The sequence below is a fragment of the Falco naumanni genome, chromosome 2, assembly GCF_017639655.2.
Source record: "Falco naumanni isolate bFalNau1 chromosome 2, bFalNau1.pat, whole genome shotgun sequence".
NCBI lineage: Eukaryota > Metazoa > Chordata > Aves > Falconiformes > Falconidae > Falco > Falco naumanni.
The window spans coordinates 84,813,406-84,839,521 of NC_054055.1; the positions used below are offsets into that span (position 1 = coordinate 84,813,406).

The 26,116-nt window shown below is 43.1% G+C and overlaps 1 protein-coding gene across 1 annotated transcript; it reads right to left on the reverse strand.

The window, feature by feature from the left end:
- Positions 1–5,570: 5,570 nt before the first annotated feature.
- Positions 5,571–24,485, reverse strand: XK (X-linked Kx blood group). Its single transcript, XM_040582453.1, has 3 exons — positions 24,193–24,485; positions 13,689–13,951; positions 5,571–8,689 (listed from the first exon to the last, which is right to left on the reverse strand). The coding sequence occupies exons 1-3, from the start codon at positions 24,435–24,437 to the stop codon at positions 7,863–7,865; spliced, it is 1,335 nt and encodes a 444-aa protein (XP_040438387.1). The 5' UTR covers positions 24,438–24,485; the 3' UTR covers positions 5,571–7,862.
- Between the last annotated feature and the right edge of the window lie 1,631 nt (positions 24,486–26,116).

Genomic DNA, 26,116 nt, shown 5'->3' on the forward strand with positions numbered 1-26,116 from the left:
TAAAGCTTTTTTACTTCTAGATTCGCCCTGGTAACTCGGACACCTGTCTGTGAGTAGCCTGCAAAGCCCTAGCTGGCTTCAGTTACACTCAGGAGAAGCTTGAAGGCATCCATCCATCTCTTTGGAAAACTTAATGAAGATACAAATGACACATAACCTGGGCTTTGGACTGGGATGACTTTCTTCCAGGCTGAATTACCCTTGGATTAATAGCTACTGAAGCCTCCTGTTACAAGACTGGTTACAGCAGTTTATGCATACACACACACGCACCTCCCTCCTGTAATACATTTTGAGCGCTTCTAGAGAAACCACTATTAAAAATGAAAGTAAAATGAATGGATTAGATTGGGGAATACAATTTCCACAATATTATTTATTCATTCTCTTTCCTGTTTTTATGACCTTTTAATATACGGTATGATGGCTTAATGATATTCTGCTATTTTCATTGCTCAGGCTTTCATGGGAGTAGCAATAGGCTGGAGGTACCTTTCTCAGCTGGATTTAGGGATCTTTCTCACGTACAGTTTCCTGCCAAAGCTAAGGGGGACTGTGTCCACCTTGATCAAAATCAGAACATTTGACTGCTAATTACAGTGACTGACAACACTTTCTTTTGTATTCAGAGACACAACCCCACCCCGCTGAGACTTTTGCTACCTGGCACGGAGGCTCTGCCAAATCAGGCTCCAATCCTTTGTCAATTTTTTTTCCATACAAATACGCTCTTAAAAATGCTAAAATTGCATTTTGTTTTCTATCACACCAGAAGTTCTTGTGAATAAGTGATATGCTTAAGACCACACACAGTTTGTATTTTTTAATTTTAGATCTCCCAGTAGTAAATTTTCCCTTTCCCTTGCCATTTTTTCCCCCTTTTCTTCTCTGCTTGAAGAGACAACTGCTCATTTGCTGTTCTACCCTGGGAAGAACAGTGATGTATGGTTTATTAAGATAGCTCAAACACATAAGCCCTTGACTGCTACAGGACAAGTGATTTATAGGTGTTTGCTAATGGGCTCCTGCTCGGGGCCCTTGGGGGGCTTCCATTTAATTTTGTACCAAGGGCAAATTATGCTGAAGAGCCAGGTGTAATTGGCATATGAGTCATTTGATAAGCTAATGGTACAGCACTCTTTAGCCTTCCCTGAATTTGCCTTACCATCTATCTTCATGGCACAACATCAACGTCATTACTGAGGTCTGTATTTCATGGCAAGGCAGAAGTAATTTTTCACTTATTACATTCCTTGCCTGCTCCCACCTGATAACCTGTCTCGCCTGCAATGCTCCCATTTCCCTCTTACTCTGAAGTAGTTTGGTTCATTTCTGATATACACAGCCGAATCGCCGTGACTAAGGCTTAGCATGTGCAATGTCTTGGGTTTCTCCAATCAATTATATTTTATCTGTCTGTAAAGAACAGATACCGCTTTTACAGGGCATCACATCTTGTCGACTGATGAAAAAAAATATGATCCAAGCAGGAACCAGCCAGCTACCACACGGTGTTAAAAACACTGATATACTGCATGGGTCGTTGCTTTACTTTACATGCATAAGGGAACTGGAAACAGCTAAGCAAACCTTACATATTATGTCAGTAGTAATATTTCTGTTCTGACCATTAGCATGGAAATTGCCTAGCTGTGCTGAGAAGCAGAGTCAAAACTAACGTGTGCACTGCAACACAAGGTATATAATTAAGACTATGCTGGTATTAAACCAGACAAACAACAAAGAATTTTTCTAAAAACGAGGCTATGTCTAGATCAGGGAGACCACCTCTGTTTCTGAGGCTGGAGTACACTGCCTGCACGGACCTGGACTCCTTGTGGGGGGTTGGATCATGCATCTCAGAGCACCAGTGGAAAGATCTAGGCACAGCCTCAACGCAACATGTTTCTGAGTTGTCCCACACATTTCTGAAGGCTTGCAGTGACATTTTATTTTTTTCCATAAAATATTTTTTCTCATGTTTAGTCTTTTTTGTCCTTGTTGCTCAAAAAATAACTAGGGGGTGGGAAGGAAGCCTGCAATAATCCACAAGCGCAATGAAAAAAAGTGTTTAATAAAGACCCAATTACTCTGGAGTTGTAAGGCTCCCTTGCTTTCCTTGTAGTTCCAAAGCTGATGCTACTCGTTTCTGAAATTTTCCTTTCCATTCTATTTTTTTTAAATGACACCTGCATGCTTTTGAGTTACTGTACTGCCCTTAATTACTCAATTTTTCAACGTGGCAATGAAGAACTGATGCACTCTATCAGTTCAGCCCTTTCCAACAGCCATGCAACTTTGGCTGTAAAGAGTAGCCCTACTGAAAAACACAGCAGAGTGCTTCAGTGTGCCTTGTTTCTTCGTTTCTATTTAAAATGACCACAGTGAAGCAGCAGAGAGGAAGGAGGAGTAGTGAGGACACGTATTCTAAAGAACATAACTGGTGTTACGAGGGCCACCAACTGCAAGACTACAGCAATTGCAAGTACTTCTCGTTAGCTGCTGAGTTCAGTGCGTGTCTTACCACAACACAGATTTACAAGAACTGCAAATCCATGCATGAAAACAACAACATGCAACACTAGTACCTCATCTGTAAGGTGCTGTGCTACTGTTTTGATATTTAGCTCCCACTCTAGAAGCCAGATATGAATTAATCTTCACCTTGACTACCTCTGGCATCACTCTCTATCTGAATCCATCCCTGATCATTTTCCTGAAAGTATCTGGCTGATTAAAGCTCTGTACTGACAGGGCACATTAATCAGATGAGAAGAATAGCTGATGAAAGAAACTTCTGAAGTTAAAATATGTAACATTTATTCCCTGTCACCCTGTTTGCTCTGTCAAAACAGGAACTTGAGCAATTATGAACATGAAGGCACACAAGGTGTTTAAGACAGGCTGTTTCTAGTTCATTAAATCAGGTCTCACCTTCAGAGCCACAAAGTTACAACTGTGATGTTATTCCAGAAGGATCTCGGTAAGCAATATCCAACTAATTAGCAGCCATCCCTTGCTTAGATGCATTTAACCCATTAATGCTAGTCTGTGATTAGAAGCCTTTCACACAGCAGCATTCACAGCTGAATTTCACACCTGAAAGGCAGTATTTTCATACCTGAACGCAGACACTCCTCATTTCTGTAGAACTTAATTTCAGTGGCAAGAGATTTTCCTTATGACACTGAGAAATCCAAAAAAGGATAAAACTGGGGTTTTCTGCCAGGACAAGTTGTTGTTCACTCAAGGGAGAAATTCAGTAAACTTTCACGTTGTCATTTCAAAGCACTTACCTTTCATTTTGGCCCCATTTGCTTTGGGGTAAACCCAAGACCTAACAGTTTTACTATACTTATTTTTCTTGGTCCATAAGAAATTATGCAACCTTTAACACCTCTTACTTTTCAAGTCTTCTGTCTCTGATGACTCAAACTCACCATCTCTGCCCAATTATCATGTATTCATGTTTCTGAGATGATTCCTGAGTGACTCGAGGCAGTCATCTCAACTGCATTTTAAAATACAGGATTATATATATCCACTATGGTGTTTGGCTTCAAAATCCCATTTTCTTTGGTACGTAAGTCCTTAATATAGGCAGGAAGTAATAGATGGTGTATGGTTTTAGACCAGATATTATCAGCTGCCCTGGGAAAAAAAATGTACTGGGGAATTAAAGAAGAAATCCCCACACCCCTTTTATTTTTTTGTTTTAAATTAGATTAAAGTTTACCTACCCCAGGTATTCACCAGTTCCTCTTTCCCTCTGTATCTCTTCATCCCCAGAACTTCTAGTCCTCTTTCATGCTAAGGGAAAGAGGTAGCAGTTATGTGGATTGCTGAGTGATATACAGTTTTATAACACCTACAGCGTGCCAATTGCTTGGCTTGCTAAGTGGTCAGCAAGAAGTTCACGCTACAACCTTTCTCATCATCAGTAGGATTATTTTATCAGTTCCCACCTTTTCCTCCTGGAAACTGATAGTCTTCACAAAGCTTGTATAAACCTGTTTTATTTCCTCAGATGTCTTCCCTCAGAAAAATTTAATTTTAGTATGTCCAATGAGTTTGATATGTATTGGGGAGAACAGGACTGACAGAGAAACAGCGTAGTCATGTAACCTTTTCTTTAAGAAACCATGTTGGAAACATAAGTTATCAACATTGTGCCTAAATCTGAAATTTCGCATTGAAGTTTTAATATACATTTGATTAAAAAAATATATGCTGGATATTAACTTACAAATCACACCTTGAGACTGAAAATAATGTCTAGAAGAAAGGATTAATCACTATGTGTTACGGAGCACAGCTCTTACTAGCAGATAGTAGTATTCATCACCACCAGGACTTCTAAAATCCTCTCTCATTGCTCCTCATTTACACATATTACAATCTATCACAATGTATCTATATACTCTTGTATTTATAAAATACACATATTTTATGTCTACATATACATTTACAAACACTTAAATGTGTTACAAAGTTTTTATGCAGTCATGTTGCCTCCTCAATCCTCCTCAGTGTGGATTTTGCTGGTTATTCCCAAGGTCAGAGACAGGCACCTGGTAAATCCAGATGAGCATGAAACAAGTGTGCAGAAAAAAGTTAAAAGATCCTTTATAAAGTAATAATTTCTGATTCCCAATGCAAACCCACTGAATATTCTCATTATGCCAATAAGTAGCCTATACTGATCTTGTTCTGTCTCTTGAGCTGGTCTCAAACTGCCTGGCTCCTGCAAAATTTTTTGCTGAGACCCCAACCAGCTAAACAGCATTGGAAGCACCACTGACTGGAGGTAAGGAACTCCCAAATCAATCACAGATTATCCTTCTGTTAGGTCTGCCTGAAAACATTTCTTCTGCTGCATGGTAACCGATGACAGCGTGCTCTATAACCTTTACCTTGGATTTCTGAAAGCAGCAGACTAAGAACTGATAGCAACACAAGAGAGTGTTTCAACATTTTAATTTGTGTTGTTTTACAAGTATAAAAGAAAACCTATGTGTCAGATCTTGCGTACTCTTAATACATGTGAATAATCCTCACTGAGCAATTCTTTGTGTGACTTGGGACTAATCAAATGAATATGGTTTTTAAGAGTAGTCCTATACCCTTCGATTGAACACATATGCCTCTAACATTCATAGAGGAGAGCAAAACCACAGTAAACTTGCAGCAAGAGATCACTCATTCACACACATCCTCTAGCTAATACTGCCCTCTCAGTGCAGCCGCTGGGGTGTACTGACAACAGTCTAGACTGTCGTCATCCTGAGAAAATCTCTTTCCTAGTATACAGTGCACTTTAGAAAAATAAGCTTGTCCATTAAAACACTGGTCTTAACAGAACATCACTGCCTCTGTGACTCCCTCTCATACCTTCTTTCTACCAGCACAGCTAGATCAGAGCATACGGAGCAACGACACTGTTAGTCAACCTGCACTCCATGATGTGGTGACATGAGGCACCACAAAAGCAACAGCCTTTACGTTGATGGAGTGTTTAAACTGTATTTGGTTAGTCTGCACAACTAAGGCAAAACCACATGACAATCATATAACCCATACAAATATTTCTTTTTTATTATTATTATTTTTCACTCTCATAACAGTGATTTAAATATTCAGTTCCCTATGCATGCACTTCAGGAGATTAGTATAAAAATAGGAAGTAATATGGCACACTCTCTAAAAATATGCATATACAGTAGTCTTCATCATTGGTATGTGGAGTTCAGTGGTACCCACTATGCATACACACTGCACTCCTGGCTGTGGAACTCTCCTACTGTTGACTTCACAAACGTTTTGCTGGCGGAGGTTTACGAAGCTTCCACTGTTTCCAAATGGCAAAATCACACCTGCACCATCACTTACAGTGTCCAATGTCTGCTTTGAGGATTTGAAAGCTCTCTTTTCAGATATGAAGTACTTCTATCTATGACGCCACTTCCCCCCCCCGCCCCCCAAAGACTAACATTTCAGACCTAGGTACACCTGCAGACAGGCAACAACCATAATTCCCTGATTACTGATGAGCATCCAGCTATGAAGTCTGATACTCAGTTTTAGCTAAGAAACCTGAAAATTTGGCCCCGTGCACTGAACTCTGCAGGTTTGGAAGCAAGGCTTACATTCTCACTTGCTCCAAATAAGGAATCTGAAACATTCTCCTACATCTAGAAAATCACAGAGAAATACTATACTGTACTTCTACATACAGAAGTACAGAGAAATACAGTAGTGTCTTCAAGAAGTCACTTCACTATTCTATGTTCCTCAGACAGAGAAATTAGAACTGAAGTGTTTAGTATCTTCGCAGATACACGAGGTACATTCCCATGGCAAGCTCAGGCCAAAAATTCCAGTTACCACCCATCAATAATTTAATAAGACCTACATACACATACCACACACAGACACATATTGAGCAAAATAAAAACTGTAACTCCATTATAAAACTGAAGTATGAAGACATTCATTTACAGTGCAGGAAAGAGCAAAATAAAACCAGCTTAGCTCTTTGCAGCACTGCATGCAACATATTTCATTATAAATGACCTCAGACCTGAGGTCATTTGTGTATTTCCAATAAACTTTTGCGTGTTAATCTGCTAAAGCTTTCTCAGCAACTTGCAAAATACAGAAATGCTTTTACTTGTGGTGATACAGTGCATAGAAGAAAAAGTCAATGACTTCCATTTCCTCTCTCAGATTTCAAGCCTGTGATATTTCTGAGGTAAAGAAGCCAGAGAGTTTTGAACTACTGATACTAAACAACCACAACATAGCACAGCCTCAAGAATAAGGACTCAGTGTCTTCTCTCCCCACATAAGTCACCGGGTTGCCTGCTTGGTGTATGGCCAACCCTCTGACAATCAGGATAGCGCTCGTCTCAACTTCAGCCATTTAAAAGGGAGACAGACAGCCAAAACTAATTGCCAAGGCATCTGGTTAACACTGAGTAATTGGTCTCCAGAGAATGATGCATACCATCTGACTTGGAGGACATTTTTAAGATGGGTTGAATTACTCCTTGGAGATGAGCACCTACATGATTAGCTCACACTATCTGCCTAACCTTTAGATATTTAAAGTTCTATAAAGTTAACAGCACCCTAATACCAGAACAGCACAAAAAGTATTAGATAAACTATAATATCACAAAAAGGAGCTATTCCAGAACATCACAATTAATGTGTTAAATTTAATTCCCTTACTAACAAGCAGGAAACACGAAGGGTAAGACAGTGCAAAGCCAAAACCCCATCTGTCCATTCTCAGTAACAATCACATTTCAGTAGTAGTGCTGGCTAATTCACCGTTTCTTGGCAACCTAGACTACAGTGCATTGTAGGAGTCCAATTCTTATACCACAGAGAGAAGTATTATCTTATTACACTGATTAGAGTGTAAAAAAAAAGTGAGCAATTTGATCAAAGCAGACCACAACAGTCAATAAGATAGCCAAGGTCTATGCTGTGTTTCCATGCTAGGGTGACTGACATGCCATAATGACATCCTGTCTGAAATAAAATGCCTTTCCTTCCATCCTCAGATCTCCTGAGTAAGATGAGCATCAGGCCAGTTTTTGAAGGATGCCTCCTCAAATAACTTCAAAATAAGAATGTGAAAATAAAATGTGCAGAACACCGAAATAGAAGTCTACAAACAGTGATTGCTCTCCATACACACGTGAGTTTTCCATAAAGGTAGGCTTGTCAGTCATCATGCAGTGCTACACTTGCAAGAAAGAGAACCCATCCACAAGACGCAATGTCCAAGATACACAATGTTCCCAGGAGGTGATCTACCACCTTCCAAAGGCACCTACTTGCTTCCAGTTGTACTAGGCATTGGAAGAAACACTTTGATGAGGATTCCCTTTTTGAGAATCTATTGACTTGCTGCTGCTCCGTGCTTCATCAGTAGTTTCAGGAGATTTCACCTCTGCCTTGTCTGTCAGTATGGTGGTTTTGGGAGGCTTGCAAATAAAGCAGAGGAACTTGAAACAGGACAGCAAACCTTCGGAAATGCTGGATGAGAAGAGCTTTTTGCAAGGGTGGCAGAACTGGTAGAACACCAACATGAAGAGGACAGCCATGCAGTAACCTATCAGAAGCTGCAAGACCAACAATGGGGCGCAGACATATAGGTAGATATCGGTTTTATAAATGTACCACATCAACAGGAGGAATGCATTCTCTATGAATCGCAGCATGTAATACACAGTCAGTCGGTACCAGTTTTGGGATTTGTTAATTAAGTCAGGATCGTTGAGCTTCACCTGCACTGCCGACCAGCAGAACATGTTAATGCCAGCATACAGGAAAGTAAGAAGGCACAAGACTATGGTAGTACCGACCCTGCTCAGTGCCTTCTCTATGTTCTCAGGAAATGGAGACTTGCTTTGCCAGAATAGAATCCATGGGTAGAAGAAAAAACCAAAGAAATTCACTAGTACAACGGGGAGAGTCCAGATTTGAAGAACTGAACTGAAAAGCACCAACACTGTAACCCGTGTAGCAATCTCAAAGCTTCTCCACATGAATATGCAGAGGTAGGCGGCTGGTTTCACGCTGACATCATAATCGTCATACTTAATCTTAATAGCCAGGATGTTGCAGCGTAGGGCACCATATACAATTGACAGGAGAGAAAGGACCATAAAGATACCTACAAAGAGAAAAGACAAATCAGGACCTTGAGCTTAGCAGAAGTTGCAGACACAGAGTAGTGCAGATGCAGTTGTCTTCACAGCACTCCTGGGTAATGTAATGCCAAAGAAGTCATTCCTTGTATGCACTCCTGGGTTCTTACTCTAACTCTACTTCTTAGTTTGGTCCCTATTTGTTACTTTTCCAAGTAGATAGAAAGAAAAAAAGGCACTTAACAGTCACAAGTGTCTCTCCCTCCTCCCCTTGCCACAGACTGTTCATACATGTATTTTCTCTGTCATTTTAGCTAACCTCTCTCCCACCCTGATCCTCAAACATCTGAATTATTTTGAAAAAAAATGAATTAAACCTTTATATCTAATTTTCCAATAGCACTCAGTAAGCTGGAAAACATTTGCCATTTTATACAGTAATTTTGCACACGCCAGTTTGGTCATGCATATATTCTCCGAAAATGGTTATGTATTTGCTTGTTTAACATAAGTCTTTAATAGCTGTTTTTGAACATCTTTCTTACAGCACTGTACTTGATCTGAGAACTTTTAAACATGTTTTAGAAAAACACTGGCTGAAAGCAGAAGAGCAAGCAAGTGCAGTCAAGAATATAGCTTGAGAATATCCTGTGGCTCTTCACAAAGGCTTTCCAGTAGTTTTGAGCCGGCTCTAGAACTGTGAAAGAACAAATAAATTCCTGCAGCTAGTGAAGCAGAAGAACATTCTCAGACTTAAATAAACAAGAAATCTACCCAGCTCGGACAGGGTGCTGCTGTCCTGGGACTCTGCTTGCTTTCTGCTTTCATAAGTCAAGACGTTAATCTTATTACCCATTTTCGGTTTAGGGATTCTATTTTAATCTCACACTTGTCTTAAAAACTCAACCCTTCAAAAGAGGCGTTTCTCCATTGATAGAATCACGTCTTGCTAACTCTGGTTTAATGTAGCAGTCCAGTCCTGGTCCTTGCCCAAAGATCAGTACTGCCACCAAACCTTCAGCTCAAACATCACTTTTAAGTCTGTGAGAAAGATGGTTTGCATCAGCCACAAAGGGAAATGTGGGAGGGTGACATTATGGTTGCTTTTACTCATCCTGAGCAGGCAAAGAAGTGAAAATTTCATAAACAAAGTATCTTTCCCTGGAACAGTCCCAAATCCCCCATCAGTCCTTACAAAGGCAGTGTTTCGCTTCTTCCTTCCTACTGCCAGAAGGCTGTACTTTTCTTACAACTCAGAGGTGTACACTCACAAAGTCACTCAGGGAAGAACAGTTCTATTTTGTTGGGTTGTTTAATTAGGTGTTTTCAAGACTTGGTCCTTCCCACTTGAGAAATTGCTAAGTAAATTCTGCCTTAGATAAGCTACAACACAAATACCTATTACTGAAATCTTATATTCAGCTGAAGAACCTTGCTACCTATTATATATACTATAGTTTCTAAACCAATAATCAGAACCCTTGAAAAATAAGGGTATTTCTTTTGTTACTTATGGCAAGACACCTAAATACAATATTTGTTTGGCTTTAAGACATAATTTCAACATAGAAAGAATTATTGACACTGAAAATATGTTGTTCAAACAATCAGAAAAGTATTCTGTGGTCAGAGCTTGATGAGTTGAGAAGAAGCAACTGTAGCAGCATCCTAAGGTATCTAGTAAGACCACCTACAAAGCCCAGTCATGAACATTAGGAAAATGACATTGCAAACATTGGTAAATTGAAAAAAAAAAAATCAAAAACCCAAAAGTTCTACTTTTGAAGATGGCAGTCACTGCTACAAATTTTCATTTTTAAAAAGTACCCTTTTCAGCAAATAATTTTATTTTTAAATGGTAGGAAATCTGCCTTTTGGGATTATTTTATCACAGTAAGTAACACTTGAGAAAGATAATTTGACTGTTGTTAATGGCACAAAAACTTTAAACTTACGAAAAGATTGCTCTTAACAGAAGCAGATCTTCCACATTCAATACTGCACACTGAGAACTGGACCTTTTCAAAGGAAAGGGGCCAAGTCACCACCCCCACCCCCAATCCCCAGCTAGCTGTTTTTGTAATTAATGCTAACTAAGGTCTTTTTGGCACCTTCTGCTTTTGCTCTTCTCCAGGTGGTACTACTTAAGAGGTCAGGATAGCTGCCCAACAGTGTGTAAGTGAACCTGAGCCTGATGTCTGCCACCTCTTTGAAGCAAGGTTACAGCTGGATGGAATAGATGACCTTTAAATGTCTCTTCCAACCCAAACTATTTTATGATTTAGTACAGGGTGAAGCCCAAATGCACAAGACACCTCAGCATCTCTTCTGGGAGTGGCCATTTCAAAGTCAGACTGGGCATTTCACACCCTAACAAGTTAGAAACCTCTTCCCAGTTACACTGTAACAAAAGAAAGAGCCAAGGGTCTAGAACTAGGGCTCGGATTTGGCTATTGCAGGTAGTTTCCAGTGTTGCATTTAATCAAACAACAGTTCCATAAATTTCATACTCAACAGTCACTGAAGCTTTGTGTCTTTCATCACTAAACCTAGAGGCTTTGTGCTGCTTTTGCACCTCTCTTTAATTCTCTTCATTTTACATTCTTGGCAGACAGTAAAATGGCAGTTTTGGAGAATGCCAGACACTGGCAAGAACCTGATCATCCAGAAGAGGACCATAATGAATGCCATGAAATACGCAAGAAAGGAGCAGCACAGCTCCTGTTGACAAAGGGCTAGGAAGGATGCATGCTCTTTTCAGAACTGTTCAGTTCAACACTGAAAGCAATAATGAGCTTCACACAGATCTGAAAGAGACAAGCCATACTATACAGCATGATGGTAAAACAGTTTTAGGTTCACAGGTGATACTGACCAAGCAGAATATACACAAGGTAATGGACAGGGTAGCGTAGGAATCCAGAAAAACAAGACACTGATGAGGAGGCAAGAAAAAAAATAATGTGGAAGTCAAGATACAAGACAACAGTGATAATTATAAACAGACAAATGGAAAAGTACATGCACTTCGGAGGATGAGAGTCAAAGAACATGGAAGGTGAAGGCATCTGAAGTGTGGAAGAGCTGGACTGGCTGTTAAACTACTTTGACGATGCTGCAAGGTCAGAAGGTTGAAGACATGTACCTATATATGAGAATCCCCATGTACACATAACAAACAACAGGCTGAAACTGTGCTGCTATGCATCATTGCCCTTTACTCTGGAGACTGAATAATACTGGTGGACACAAGGTACTACAGCAGAAATAAGTTGGCTAAAGAGATTGCAGAAAGTTTCAGTATTTCAGAAGGTAAAACACACACAAGAGGAATACAGTTAGGATTTTTCATTTTTCTGATGAATGAGCTTTAATAGACATTGCCATTGTTCCTAATTCACTGATTAAAAGAATTAAAAAGAAATTAAATTCTTTTGATTTCTGTATTTTAGAATTACATCTGCTATGGAGATGGCTCCTGGGAGACAGAACACGACTACTACATTTGCTATCGGATTCACCGAACTCCCTGGTGAACCAGCAATCTCTGGTTGTCTAACTTCACCCACAGAAGGTCACTTACCAGTCTACGATTCAGAATTCATCTCAGCAGCAACTGATAAAAGTCAGAAGTAATAGGGTGTTACAAATCATTATTAAATATGCCATTCTCTAATCATCTGGAACACAGCATTTCTCCTTGCCAATCATGACCAGTAAGGTCAACATCGGTAATAGAAAAAAATACAACAAAAAGGTAATCTTTCAGAAACAAATGTCATCTGCAGCAAAGTGACTGGAAATCTTGCTAATTGCACTGCTCAGCAAAGGATTCAGTGTTTTGTTCTCATACCATGTCACAGATGCCATGGTTGCTCGAAAAGCTACCTTAGCTGTGAAGCACTTCAGAAACTGTCAGGAGCAATGTCTTTCAATTAATTACTGCTATGACCTTAAACAAGTACTTTTTGGATTAAGACCTTCACATGTTGTAATACCCTTATGTGCTGACTCGCCCTTTACTATACTCATGTTTTCTATTCCCCAAGTTGAGGGAAGAACCCTGATGTTATAAAGGCTTCTCCAAAAAATCTTAGTTCCTTACCTCGGTACACTGCCAACCAAGGCACCTGAACCAAAGAAAGCACTCGGGTTTGTAACGTGTCACCCTAGCTTCAGCCTCCCTAGCTGCAAAGCTAATAAAGATCCCCGGCCTCTCGGGGCCTCAGCGATGTAACAAGAGTGATTTTCTATTTCAGTGGAAACAACCTCCATAGTTCACATAGGTGCCACAGTCCTTTCTTACACCGAAAAGATGGTTGTCCTACAACCAGCTAGAGTAGGTTCTTCATTTAGCAGCGAGACAGCAAGTCAAGACTTTCCCCCCGCCCCCAAGGAACTGCAGCACGTCATGGAACAAGATGCAGAGTCCCACAATAAGAAAGGTATGTCCTGGTAAGTCCACGTGGTGCAGCACTGCTTGGTGAAGGCTTAACAGCCTGAGTCCAGAGACGAGATGGCCACATTTGCATACCGGCTTATTGAGTCCTGACTTCTGATTCCAAATTCAGAGTCTGGCACAAGTAAAGACAGTTCATGTCCTCAGTCCATATTTGAAACTGCACTCCTGAAAGTACAGCTTCCTTAATGCAGCATGGCAAAACATGCTCTGCACTGTACGCCAAGGAATTTTCCAGAGTTTTCCCAAAACCAAAATGGAACAGAGGTAATTTTTTTTTTTCCTCTTCATGAAGACAGCTCAGTCCCTCCAGCTGCCTCCCTCTCACGCCATAATGGCCACTTTATCAAATTAGTGTTTTTATAATAACCCAAGTATCCTACAGGGAGCGTCATAGTCTAAAATACGATGATATAAACCTGAGAGCAACATCACCATCAAAAGCTGTCAGGGAGATGAAACCCATTGCAATATGTTTGGTTCTTGTCCAGGGCAGCTACACTTGACTGCTGACCCTTTACCTCTCCCTCCCACCAAAATATGGAGGTGATAACAGCTCTACCTACTTCTGGCAGCCGTGATCTCCTGCTGCAGGACACAGATGTAGAGCTGGAGCGTGAGCTGGGGTGCTGAGCCGAGGAACGCCTGGATCACAGACGCCCTGCTGAATGCAGACCTGTGCGTACACAGCTTGCCTTCAGCCTGTCCCACTTCTTTTTCAATTTCTTCTGAGTACCCATCCTTGGGCATCTGCCTCTTCTTTGTGATGCTGACATAGGGCTCTTCAACTCTGCCAGCGTGGAAGTAAATGTAAAAGACTTCCACACACCTACAAGAAAAGGAAAAAAGCATAAGCCTTCCCACTCCTCAGTATTTTAAGCCATGACATAACAAGTCCTAGGTAATTTGTTCATAGAGCAAAGCCTGTACATTGTCTCCTCCTGGTAAATTTGGAACATGACAAGATTTCACTCTTTTAATCATCAACTACTGTTGGAAGAAGGGTTCGCCGGAGTCAAGAAGACGCTCAATATGAGTTATGCATCTTGCTCAACTTTATTAGTTTCTAACACTACTTATATAGAACCGATACACATGCATATTGGTAAAGCAGAAATATAGTTGGTTAGTAGTCTCTAACCACGCACGGTTCTCACACCCCTAATTATCATGACTAAAATAAGCACTCTGTCCATGTAGCTAATTGTGTTGCTGTGCCTCAGCCTTGTAGTTTGTTACTCCCTATTTTCCCATACCGGTCCCTATCTTTCTTGGCCCTGCACCTGCTTTCCCAGCAGCTGTATCTCGTTACAGCCACGGCCTGTTGGCACAACATAATTACTTGGTCTCAGGATTCAAGAATAGCTGAAGGCCACCTTTCTCGTTACCTTCAGCACAGCAACTTCAGCACAATTCTGATTACAGGCCTATTCTAATACCAGGCCTGGATTGTGCAGATCTTCAGAGATTCTAAGGCCACGCTTCTGCAGCCGTTCTACAAACTACATGCAACTAGTGGGCAAGAATCTGGCAGTGCCCTTTGGACTGTTTGTACTACTCAGACATGAGAGGAGGTTTATTTGTTTCCTATGAGCTGTCCTTGATCTCTGCTGTCTTATTGAAGCCCTTGAACTACTCATCCACTACAATGTTCACAGGCTGCCAACCCAGGACCTAAGTCAGAAGTATGTCTTCAGATTCTCTGCCTTTCTCTTCTGGTTATCCATACATCTGTGGCATGCTAATGGGACATGGAAATAAAATCACTTTTCATACCTTTGCCTTAAAATATCTCAAGACACTGGAGAGAAGCTGAGGGTATGAGCACGTGCACACACCTCACACAGCTGGACTCCAACACTTGCTTTACCAAGCAACGGTCCAAAACATGAGTAACAAGCCACAGCAGCAATAAAGAGAAGAAGGAGCTTAGAGCCTCACAACTCTGGAAATTAATTTTTTTTGAAAAGACACAGAAATAGGAGCTTTACTCCTTATGTTTGCTTACGTTTATTGCACTGTTTAAGGAATATTAAACACAATCTTGCAAAAATATTCTAAATAAGAAGACACAGTATTTCCAGTTGCTGCAGCTCTTCATACTTGAGACATGGGGGGAACCAAACCTTCTCATTTATGTAGGTCTAACTTACCACAGACTAACTTCCAAGGAACAAAGTAGTGTCAGCACATGCACTTCATAAATCACACCTGCTGACTCTACCTATGCACAGACAATAATTCATACATTTGGGAGGGAATAGAAAAGAGCTGAAGGGCTTGGCAACAGCAAATGCTGTAGCAAGGGCAATCTGGCTCCTTGAGTATTAAAGGAGATAACACAGCCTCAGATAGATTTCTGAAAGGAGAGGAAAGTTTCTGCAACTTTCTTCCAATGACTAGTTTTAGATTGGCAAAAAAAAATTAGAAAAACTATTCTAAGAGAGTTGCTTGGATATGAAGGTAACAAGTGTGGCTTGGGCATCAAGCAGGTCCCAAACCAGACAGGGTAACAGTCAACTTTGGGAAGTAATAACAAGCAAGGATTTACTGAGATACAGGTGAAGTCACAAGCTGAAGGGGAAGGGAAAGGGAAAGGAAAGAAAAACCTCTCTTTCTGTCACATTGCATAGGGTCCTAAAAATACAGGGCATGCTGTGGAGGAGTCCATGTACAGCAAGACTATAAAGGATAAATGGCATTGACCACTGAAAAATAAAAACCCCAAAAGCCCAAACCCCGTGCAAACACAACCTGTTTTCTGTTTTCTACCTAACACTGGTACAGGCTTCAAGAAGAAAAGCAATTGTAGTGTGAGCAGCAGAACTGATGAGGACTGGCTTCCAGCCCAGAGGGAAGCTTTGGGGAGAGAAACCCCCACTGCAAGGGCGACTTGTCGTGCCACCTCTGCTCTTTTCTCCTCCCAAGCTTGACATGCATAGCATCTTCTTGTGTAGGCATCAGCCTCTGATGATGACTGAGCTGTCTTCTTTCCTTCTGTTGTCTGCTGGGGTTTGTCTCCTCCGCCCGGTTGCCTCTGTAGGTAATACTTGCTGGAATGCAGCATCTCCAAGTCTCTGACAGGTCAGATTTGGCCAATTAGTTTTTGTAATGTAAAAATAAGGTTTATCATCTATTTAAAAGTATCTCATAATTAGAAATCATGGAGCTATGCTTGTCTGAGACTTTGAATTCCTGTTTCCTTCTCAGCCTGACTTTTTTTAACACTTGCAAAGTCAGAGTCTATCACAGTCTTTCAGGGGAAAGCTCACAGACTGAGCTGTAAAGCAGCACTGATAGCACTGATAAAAATTCGAATAAAAGCATACTGATTTTTATTTTAATAAACTTGACTTAGTTTCCTCCCCCCCAAACTGGATCCCTAGCAAGTTTCAACTGCTCTAGATGGAGAGCAGTTTTAGGATCCTGTAGCAGTATCCTTGATTCACTAGACTTGAGCTACCATTATCACTAAAGCTATATGAAGCACCTGGTGTGCTGGAAGCTCCATTCACAGTGGTGACTTTCTATTTTTCCCCTGTTAATCTTTTCAGTCCCTGCCAGTTTTGTTCTGTGTGAAAGAATTCACACACCCAAAAATAAAGTGTGAAAAATTAATAAAGCACAACAGCTTATGAAGTCAACAGAGATTCTGAAACCCAAAACTGATTTTATTCCAAAAGAAGGATCCCAGAACATTTTTGTCTCGCTTAGTATTCACAGCTATCTATTCATCCTGAGCTGAGGGCAAGTCTGAGCTATTACGGAAAATGAGATCTCAGCATCAGCCTCCTTCTAATCACATGGCCAGAGTTAAGTCAAAGGACCCATCTAACAAGTATGCAGTAATCCCATGAAAGAGATAAAATTCATAAGACTACTGACTATAGCCAATGTTATAATCACAATGTTAGGTTTCAGAGCAAAGCATTCCATTTGTATTTATTAGCTAAGTATTAAGTATTAGTATATTGTTTGTGATGGGAAATTTGATGCCTGTATAGAAAAGCAAATGATGGCAAAATGATCTGATGAGCAAACCTGAGAGCTAAAGGGGACATTTACCAGTACAACAGAGTAATAAAAGCTGTATGTGCAAGCATTCAGAATACAGCAGTAATGATGCCCATCTCCTCCCAAGCCCTCCCCATCCCACGCAAGAGTGTCTCTGGAGGTCATGCCTTCTGAGGCAAATAACAAACGCACTGAAGACTGTAGCTGGTGCCACTGCTCAAGCAGCTGCTGCAAACAGCAGACTGGCAGCCGATACACTAGAAAGAAACCACCAATCTAAATGTGTAAGTAACAGGGCGTAAGAGGGGCATAGGCACTTGAAGAACCACCCAGATGAGAAGTGACAAAGTAAGTACCAATTCAGATCATGTACCTGTGCCAGGTTACAACTTTGCCTATGAAGTACATTCTGAAGGGTTGGGCATCTTGTCTTTAAATGAACTGGCTTACTATTTTTTTAGTATGAAACGCACTAAAGAGACAATGCAAGAAGGTGATTGCTTCATACCTGCCGCGATTGAGAGATGGGACACAGCTTGATGCAAGCAAATGTCACTTTAATTAGCCTAATAGCATGATTATATACACATAAGCAATTGTTACATCTCATTCTGATTGGTCCAAAAACTTGTGATTTCTATAACTATGTGGCAACTCGCGTGAAGATCTCACGCTAGCTATTTAGCAATTCAGCAATAGTTAAAGACAACAATGTCTGCAGTTCTTGCACCATGTCCTTCAGCAAGCTGACAAACAGACCGCCTTATTCCTTGTATAGTCTCAACTTGATACTTGGTCCCTGTTTCTATACCCTTCAGTAATTTCTCCTCTCCCTTTATCACCAGGGCTTATGGCCCACAAGCTCGAGCGCATTCCTTTAAACTGATTGTTACTTGTGGTCCTGCTTCCCAGGCCCCCTCCTGCACATACCAGTTTTCCTCCGTGGTTACAAACTGCTACAGAATGGAGAATTCCCCAGAAGCCCCAGCTGCTCACTGCTCATCGGTCCAGAGGAACAGGAGTGAGAGATCCCAACTTCTGCACAACCCACCTCCTGCAATGCAGTCATGTTTAGGGCCCTTTCAACAGGTCCACATGTGGCATCAACAGCAGAAGGCATGCAGCCGGCCGTTTTCACTGCATGTAAAGCAATGACAGCTGCAGTAAAGTCTCTGAAGGAACTAAAATTACTCTGAAGAAAAAAAAACACGCCAGATCTACTCTCTACAGTGAAACCTAACAGGTAAGAAAAAGATGGTGCCACTTTCTCTCCTGCTGCCAAACCTTGGCAAGGAGAAGAGCTACACTTTTTCAAGGATCCTGATGGTGCCTACGAAGAGTGATTCAGCAGCAACACATTCGTCTTCTATACAGTCAGTAGGAGGAATAATCCTATCCTTATAGGCCTGCTGAGAGCGAGCACCTCATTCTCTCTTTTAATCATGAATGTGTGGGATTTAAATACAGGCAAAATAACAGTGGTGGGAAGAGGGAGCAGGCAATGAAAACAGGGAACGATGCACAGCCAGCAAGTGTTCTAAGAACAAACGTCCATTTAAGACCTATCCAGAGGAACAGGAGTGAGAGATCCCAACTTCTGCACAATCCACCTCCTGCAATGCAGTCATGTTTAGGGCCCTTTCAACAGGTCCACACATGGCATCAACAAGAGAAGGCATGCTCACGTGCCATGCTCACGGCAAACATACAGGCAGGTTTCTCTAATGACTCCGTTTTTAGTAATTCATTTTCTTTAGAGAAGTGTGCAAAAGACTTATCAGTCCTGTAGATTTACTTAGCTGTGTCAGGCAAAGATTTGTTCCTCACTCATCATTCTACCTTCCATCTGCGCTGACTTTCTGTTCATCGCATCATGGGTGCCTAACACATCTGCTCAAGAATAAAGATGAAAAGAAGGAAAAAAAAAAAAAAAAAGAAAAAAAAAGCCTGAAGAGGATCTAGGCATATTCTTACATTCCTCCCATCTGGAAAAGAGGGAGATGCATCAACAGTTGTCAAGTTTAGAGCTAGCAGAATCTCCTACAGTAAAGTCTACCAATGGAAGTCCTCAAGAAGAGAGATTTTTAGACCTGTGCTATTCTGAACTATAAAGCAGGTCACTATCCACGAGAGACAATGCTTCTCTGTAACGTGACTGAAGCATTATCTGCACCATTAGAGCTTACTGGATTTCAAACTGCAGATTTAGGTGCCTGAAACATTAATGACTGAAAATTTCAGCCTATAGGTGTTTTGGTTTGGGTTTGGGTTTGAGTTTGTGGGGTTTTTTGGTGGGTTTTTTGTTTGTTTTGTTCTGTTTACTTCCTGCAGCTCACAGAATCTAACTTTGGCTGTAACACCAGCTCCTCTGGCAGTTTGATGCAAACTTCCTACTGCATCTGCTTTACTGCTGTCTACACAGTACACAAACACATGTAATTGTTTCTCCTTATGCCTTGAGAAACAAAGCCTGATCCCATTTAAAAAAAAAAGAAAAAAAAAAAAGCTATTGTTTATATCCTTGTCCCATCAAAATTTGAGGAAAACAGTCATTACTGTTCTATATAGGGGCCTCTTGCCTCTTACATTTGCTTTTGATTTTTTTTTTTTTTTTTTTTTTTTTTTTTTGCAAGAGTTCATCATTCTGCAGACAGAGCCATCTCCTAACTGCATATTCCTCGTAAAGGCAGAGCCTGCAGGCCCCCATTCAGCTAACAGAGCACTAGGGAAGGTAATTTCAAAGACCAGCAGAGACTTAGCTTTCCTCTCCATGAAGTTAGTATCAGAAGGACGCACTGCCAAGTTTACACCAGTCCTTTCTGGATATGCCACTTAGTACTGTCTTCAGTAAATCAGATGGTAGGAAACCATCACATCCAGCAGACTTATGGTACAATACCACCAACACCCCTGCTTGTGACTGTAAGCCCTCTCTGTTCAAGTCGGTTTGTTGGAAATTGTACTCCTCACTTCAGCTCCTGATCTATTGATTGTTTGCAGAATAGAAAAGGGGAAGCAAGTTAACAGAGGGTTCTCTGGCACCCCCTTCATGAAGAGTTATTTGCACTTTGAACAAATCCCTAAGTGTGGAGCAGTAAACAAAAATACATCCAGTTATTATATATTCAATTATCAAAACACCTATAATCTCAATATGATCTCAGCGCTACAGGTGCCATCCAAACGAACAGGGCACAAAGAGACAGTCCTTGGCTCACAAGTAGCCGATAATGAGCCAAAAAGCTCATCATGGTCTTCTCTAAAGAAAAATGTGTTTAAGCTCTCATTGACATTGGCTATCATTTTAAGTCATTTTTTGTGTTATAATTTACTTTATGTGGTAAAAGAATCTCCTTTTACCAAAAAAAAAAAAAAGTATCCAAATATATTTTCTAAACACCCAGACAAATTAGTGCTCTTACAAGGAATGGCATTTATCTGAAATGCTGCAGGAATCCCCCACCGTGTCTAGAGACCTGCAGTCACTTTGTTCCAGCCAACTCTCTGCACAGTCTCCAGTGTGCCTCTATCCTGGGGACCGGAGCCAGGCTACTGAGGGAGGCAGGAATTTTACTCTACAAATTGCTCCGGATTTACAGAGACATTCTTAGGGAGTGGGAGAAGGAATTAAAAAAAGGGTGCGTTAACAGTCCTCTCCCAGTACAGCAAAAGTCCTCTCCAGGAAGAGGGATGCTTCCTAATTTTAGTGCTTCCAGTGGCAGCAGCAGGACAGCGAGTGCCTCCCGAACAGGTGGAGTGTGGGTGTTTTGGGAAGGTGGTGGTATGCAAGAAGGTTTTATATGGGAATGTACTTTTCCCCCCTGTCGCACAGGGGATTCAAAATAGGCTGGATCATTTGGCTTGCAAAGCTAAACACCCTCCTTCCCTGCCAAGATATTTCCAAATCATTCCCCAAAATTTAAACTTAACTTTTTAAGGAAAAAAGGAAGGGGAGAAAAATGTCTAGCTTTTAAGATGATGAAAACTCACACAATGTACATGGGCTGTTTGTAAAGCAGTGCACTGATGTTTGGGTATTTCAGTCTGAACAGAGCAATACTAACTATCCTGTATCATGTTACAAACCCCACAGAGGTGGCTAAAAAGTCAGCATTAGCTTTTTTAAAGCAGATGAAGCAGACTACCCTCTGTTGAAGCGTGCCATCTGAGGCAGCCTAAAGGCTCTTTAACATTTCATTCTGATGCTGCAAGCAGACAGGGCCTGGGATGGCTCTACTGTCTGTGTCCCGTTTGACCTGATTTGTCCCACTCTTCCCTAAAAAGCCCTGGGCCTGTGTGTCCTGGTTTCAGCTGGGACAGAGTTAATTTTCTTCTTAGTAGCTGGTGCAGTGCTGTGTTCTGGATTTGGTATAAGAACAATGTTGACAGGACGCTGATGTTTTTGGTTGTTGCTGGGTGATGTTTACACTAAGTCAAGGACTTCTGTTTCTCAGGCCCTGCCAGCCAGAGGGCTGGAAGGGCATGGGACATTGGGAGGGGACACAGCCAGGACAGGTGACCCAAACTAGCCAAAGAGGTATTCCATACCATGGGATGTCATGCTGAGTATATAAACTGAGGGAAGGAGGCATTACTTACAAACTTCAGCATTAAGGCATTTGTCTTCCCAAGAAACTGTTACGCATGATGGCTTTCCTGGGGATGGCTGAAAACCTGCTTGCTGGTGGGAAGCAGTGAATAAATTCCTTGTTTTGCTTTGCTTGCATTCACAGCTTTTGCTTTACCTATTAAACTGCCTTTATCTCAACCCACAAGTTTTCTCACTTTTACTCTTCCAATCCTCTCCCCATCCCACTACGGGGGGAGTGAGCAAGCAGCTGTGTGGGGCTTAGTCTCCCGCTGGGGTTAAACCCCAACACTGTGCCATTGAAACGTAAGAGAGACCGAACACAGGGGATGGAATAAGGCTGCGTACTGGAGAAGCAGGTGACAAACAAGAACAGGACTCTCTGGTGCAAAGGAGCAAAGGTTTGCCTGAAAGGATGGGACAAAACTACTCCAGGGACAATGGTCCTTTTCAGCTTACAGTGGTTCAAGTCACAGTGAAGTGATGATACAGCCAAAAAGTATTTTGCCTTCTAGTAATCACCTCAGACTTGTGTGTATTCCAGTCCACACGGGACACAAAGCCTCCTGCACAAAGGAGGGAAAGGTAAGGCATTTCATGTGCTGAAATACTTCATCTTTTACAGTGCAGACCTACACCTGATGGGAAGTGATTGGTCTCCTCTTCCGACAGATACAACAATAGGCTATGGATAGGAAGACAAAGAAGAGAAGAAAAGAAGAAAAAAAAAAAAACCCCAAAATTTTAATGTCTGTCTCTGACCAACCACTTCACCCTCCCACACTGCTGTACTGTATCCTACAGACCCATTTCTGTGAATCTAAAGAGAGGTTGTTTTCCATGAAACTTCTCCTCTTTGTTTGTAGAGTCTTTAGCAAGATCTAAGGTTTTCAGGTGGCACAAGTGTACTACCCTTTTTTTATTAGTAATTATAATTCCAGTTACCCTGGGTCTAGAGAGAGGTTAAAATACATCACTTCGTACTGCCTAAATGATGCCACCGGGACTGTGGCACAGGCGTGCTGCAACACTTCCAGAACATCTCCAAACCTCCTGGAAACGTTAAGTTCATAAATCTTTGAGAAAGGCGGAGCTGTTGACACACTCATAGGCTGCAGCATCACGGAGAGGAGAGGGCTTCTGTATGCCCACTAGTTTTATAGCAGTGACAGCAGCTGGGAGCTCACCAACACAGCAGACAGCACGTTCTGCTCAAGATGAGACTTGTGTTGCAAACAGATAAACTTGACTATCAGAAAGAAAAAGCGAAATCATGCCTGATAGTTAAGGTCAAGGAAAAAGTCTATATCTCTTTCAGATAATTAGAAAGAAAATCCTCTCATTTGTTCTTGTTGCTTACGTCCTTTTTTTTTTGCTTCTTCATGTCTCGCAGCTTGACGCGACATTCTCTCCTTGTCTGACCTCAAGAAATTGATTTAGAATGACAAAAGCCATGAACATAATTTTTGATAGTTGCTTTCTCTTTGGCCTCACTCTTCATTTCCAAAGAATGTGGCAGTATTTTGTTCTTAGCTTTTAGAAAATCGGAGCTCTTCAAGAACTTAACTGTTAATCAGTAACTCATATATCTTTAAAACATTGACAAAACAAACAAAAAAAATAATTCAGCCATAGTTATAGAGGAATTCACTGTTTTTGAAGATGTTTTGTAACACCCAAACCGTTCACCCTCATTAGCGTGAGCAAATCTTCCTTTTCCACACTGTTCAGGAATTTCAGCAAGCTAGGGATACTTCTCCTAGCCTCTACTACAGAAACACTGTATTTCGTTCCTTTTCTTTTTGAAAAAGAGACTTGAAGATACATTTAAAATGAAAGCCCCTGGCAAACAAGCACTTTGCCATGGGGTTGCAGCACCTCTGTAACTTTTCACCTGTTTGTTTGTTGGGGTTTTTTCCCGCAAGGACGTTTTCAGTGAGAATTTGAACCGAAGCTGAAAAATCTCCAAAGCAATTTGGGGCAAGAAGCTCACTTTGGAAAGAAGAGCCGTAGTAAAACATTGCTAGCATTTCCAAGACGCACAGACGGGATGGGTACCGCCACGGCTTTGAACTAGCAACTGAGTGAGTCTCCTTTTCTCTCTTGGAAGAGTAACCTCAGAGCAAAGCGCTACGGATAAGCCAGCAGGCACAACCATTTGTAGAAAGCCACACGGCCAGAAAACAAGCGCAGGACCCGGCAGCGGCGGGAGGGCGCGGGCTGCCCCCAGCCCCAGCGCAGCGCAGCCCCCGCCCGCACCCGGCCCCTCCGGCGGGCTCAGCCCGCGGGCCCCCGTGCCCACCGGGGGGAGCGCCGCGCCCCTCCCGCCTGCGGCCGTTCGCGGGGAGAAGGTCCCCCCGCAGCTTCGGAAATAAGGCCGGCAAGGACCCGGCGGCGGCCGCCACCCCGCACAAAGGCCGGGGCGCCCCCGGGCCGGCCCGCTGAGGGCGAGGACGGGACTCACCGACCTGACGAGGGGCCCCAGCTGCAGGAGGTGCAGCAGCAGCACCAGCGGGCGGTCGCGGCTCACGTCGCGGTGGATGAAGACCAGGCTGAGCTGCACCAGCGCGCAGGGCAGGAGGGCGAACAGCAGCGTCAGCCACTGCCACATGCGGTCCCCCGCCGCGCGGTACGCCCCGCTCAGGCACAGCGCGGCCGCCGTCTCGGCCACGAAGAGGACGAGGGAGACGAGGACGGAGCCCGGGAATTTCATCACCGCCGCCACCCGCCGGGCGCGTTTTCGCCGCGCCGCAGCCGCCCCACGCCCCGGCCCGCCCAGCCGCCGTTGCGGCGCCGCGCCCGCCAGGGGGCGCCCGCCAGGAGCCGCCGGCGCAGCCGCCGCCCTCTGCGCCCTCGGCGCCGGCCCGCGGCCCTCGCCCCGGGGGAGGCGCGGGGGTCCCCGGGGACCCCCCAGTGGCGGAGCCGGTGCGGGTGCGCTCGGCCCTATGGGGGCGTAAATGGAGGAACGCTCCCCAGTGGCGCGTTGGGGGGCACCCCCTCGTCGCGTCCCCTCTGGCTGTGGGATGGGTAACCGCGCTCAGCCCGGTGGGAGGGCGGGGCGGCCCGGGGCGGGGGCTCGGCAGGCTGGAGAGCGCAGCCTGGCAGGAGGGGTGAAGGCAGAGGCCTGCACCTGGCAGGAAATTACTATGTGTAACAGAAAAGGCTGAGGGACAGCTGATTAATAAAAAAAGCACCACCACCCCAACCACAAAACTGTGGAAAGGAGCAGTGAGCCCTAGCGAGCCCCCCCCGATACACCTGGTTCAGACCCCTGTCACCCCAGCGGGCGGGCTGGTGCAGTGCCCCTTCACCGCCTGCCAGGCCTCTTCCTTCACAGGTTCCTTGGGTCACAAACTCCTGTGACACCAGCTGCTGGCCAGCAGCATTTGCCTACTGTCTCCAGGCCTCTTGCCTTCGCCAGCAGACCACCCCATGCCCCTCTCCCTCGCCACCAGAACTCTGGAGACACTCTGAATATGCACAAGGTCACCCTGGCAGTATCACTTGATGCCCGCGTGGAAAAGCAGCAAAAGGTAATAGCCCGAGGGAAAGACAAGCCTTTGCAGTCTCTCCACAACATCCTGAATCTAAGCACCTGGCAAGAAACAGAGCTCCTGAGGTACCAAGTCAGGCTGGCAGACGGTGCTTGTATCCTGCACAGGAGTCTCCACTCATCACCACTTGGCTCCTCTTGGTGCAGGTACTTGTTTTGTGCACAGCTGGCTCTGATGCCTGTCCCAATAGATCTCATTTCTCCTTGCCTGTTCCCAGTAACAGCAGATCAGCATGTGGAGGTTAGCTACCAACCTGAGACCTACGAGGAGCACAGCAAGAAGGCAAGGTACAGTTTGGGAAGCTATTAGCCCATTCATGGGATAACACTAATGGCTGCTTCTGTATGTGTCCTACTATTCTTTAATGCAACTTAGGCTGTCACCAGATTTATATACAAAAAATGCCAATAACGCTTTGGGCCATTTCTGGCAAGTGTACTGCTGCATTGGCAAGTTTGGAGTCCCATTGTTCAGCTCTAGTTGAGCTCAGCTCGTGGCAAAGATGAAAACCTTGTTATGGGTGGGCCTAGGTGCATTTAATGCTTCAGTGCCCTTCACTGGGAACGGAGGGGTCTTTCTGGAAAGAGAAGAGGCCACCTGTACTGAGATTTAAGCAGGCTGAAAATAAACACCTAAGTGGGAAACTTTAACCTACAGGCCAAAACCAACCTGTCTTCTCTTATGTTGTGGGCAACTACCACGAGTTAGTTTTACCTAATCGCTATGTGCAGCCTGGATGTTTTACCAAATTCCACAATGAATGGTTCTACCTTTGATAACACACCACTGAAAAGCTTTTGGAGCCCTGAGCTGTGACTGCTCTGGAAGGGGAAGTTGC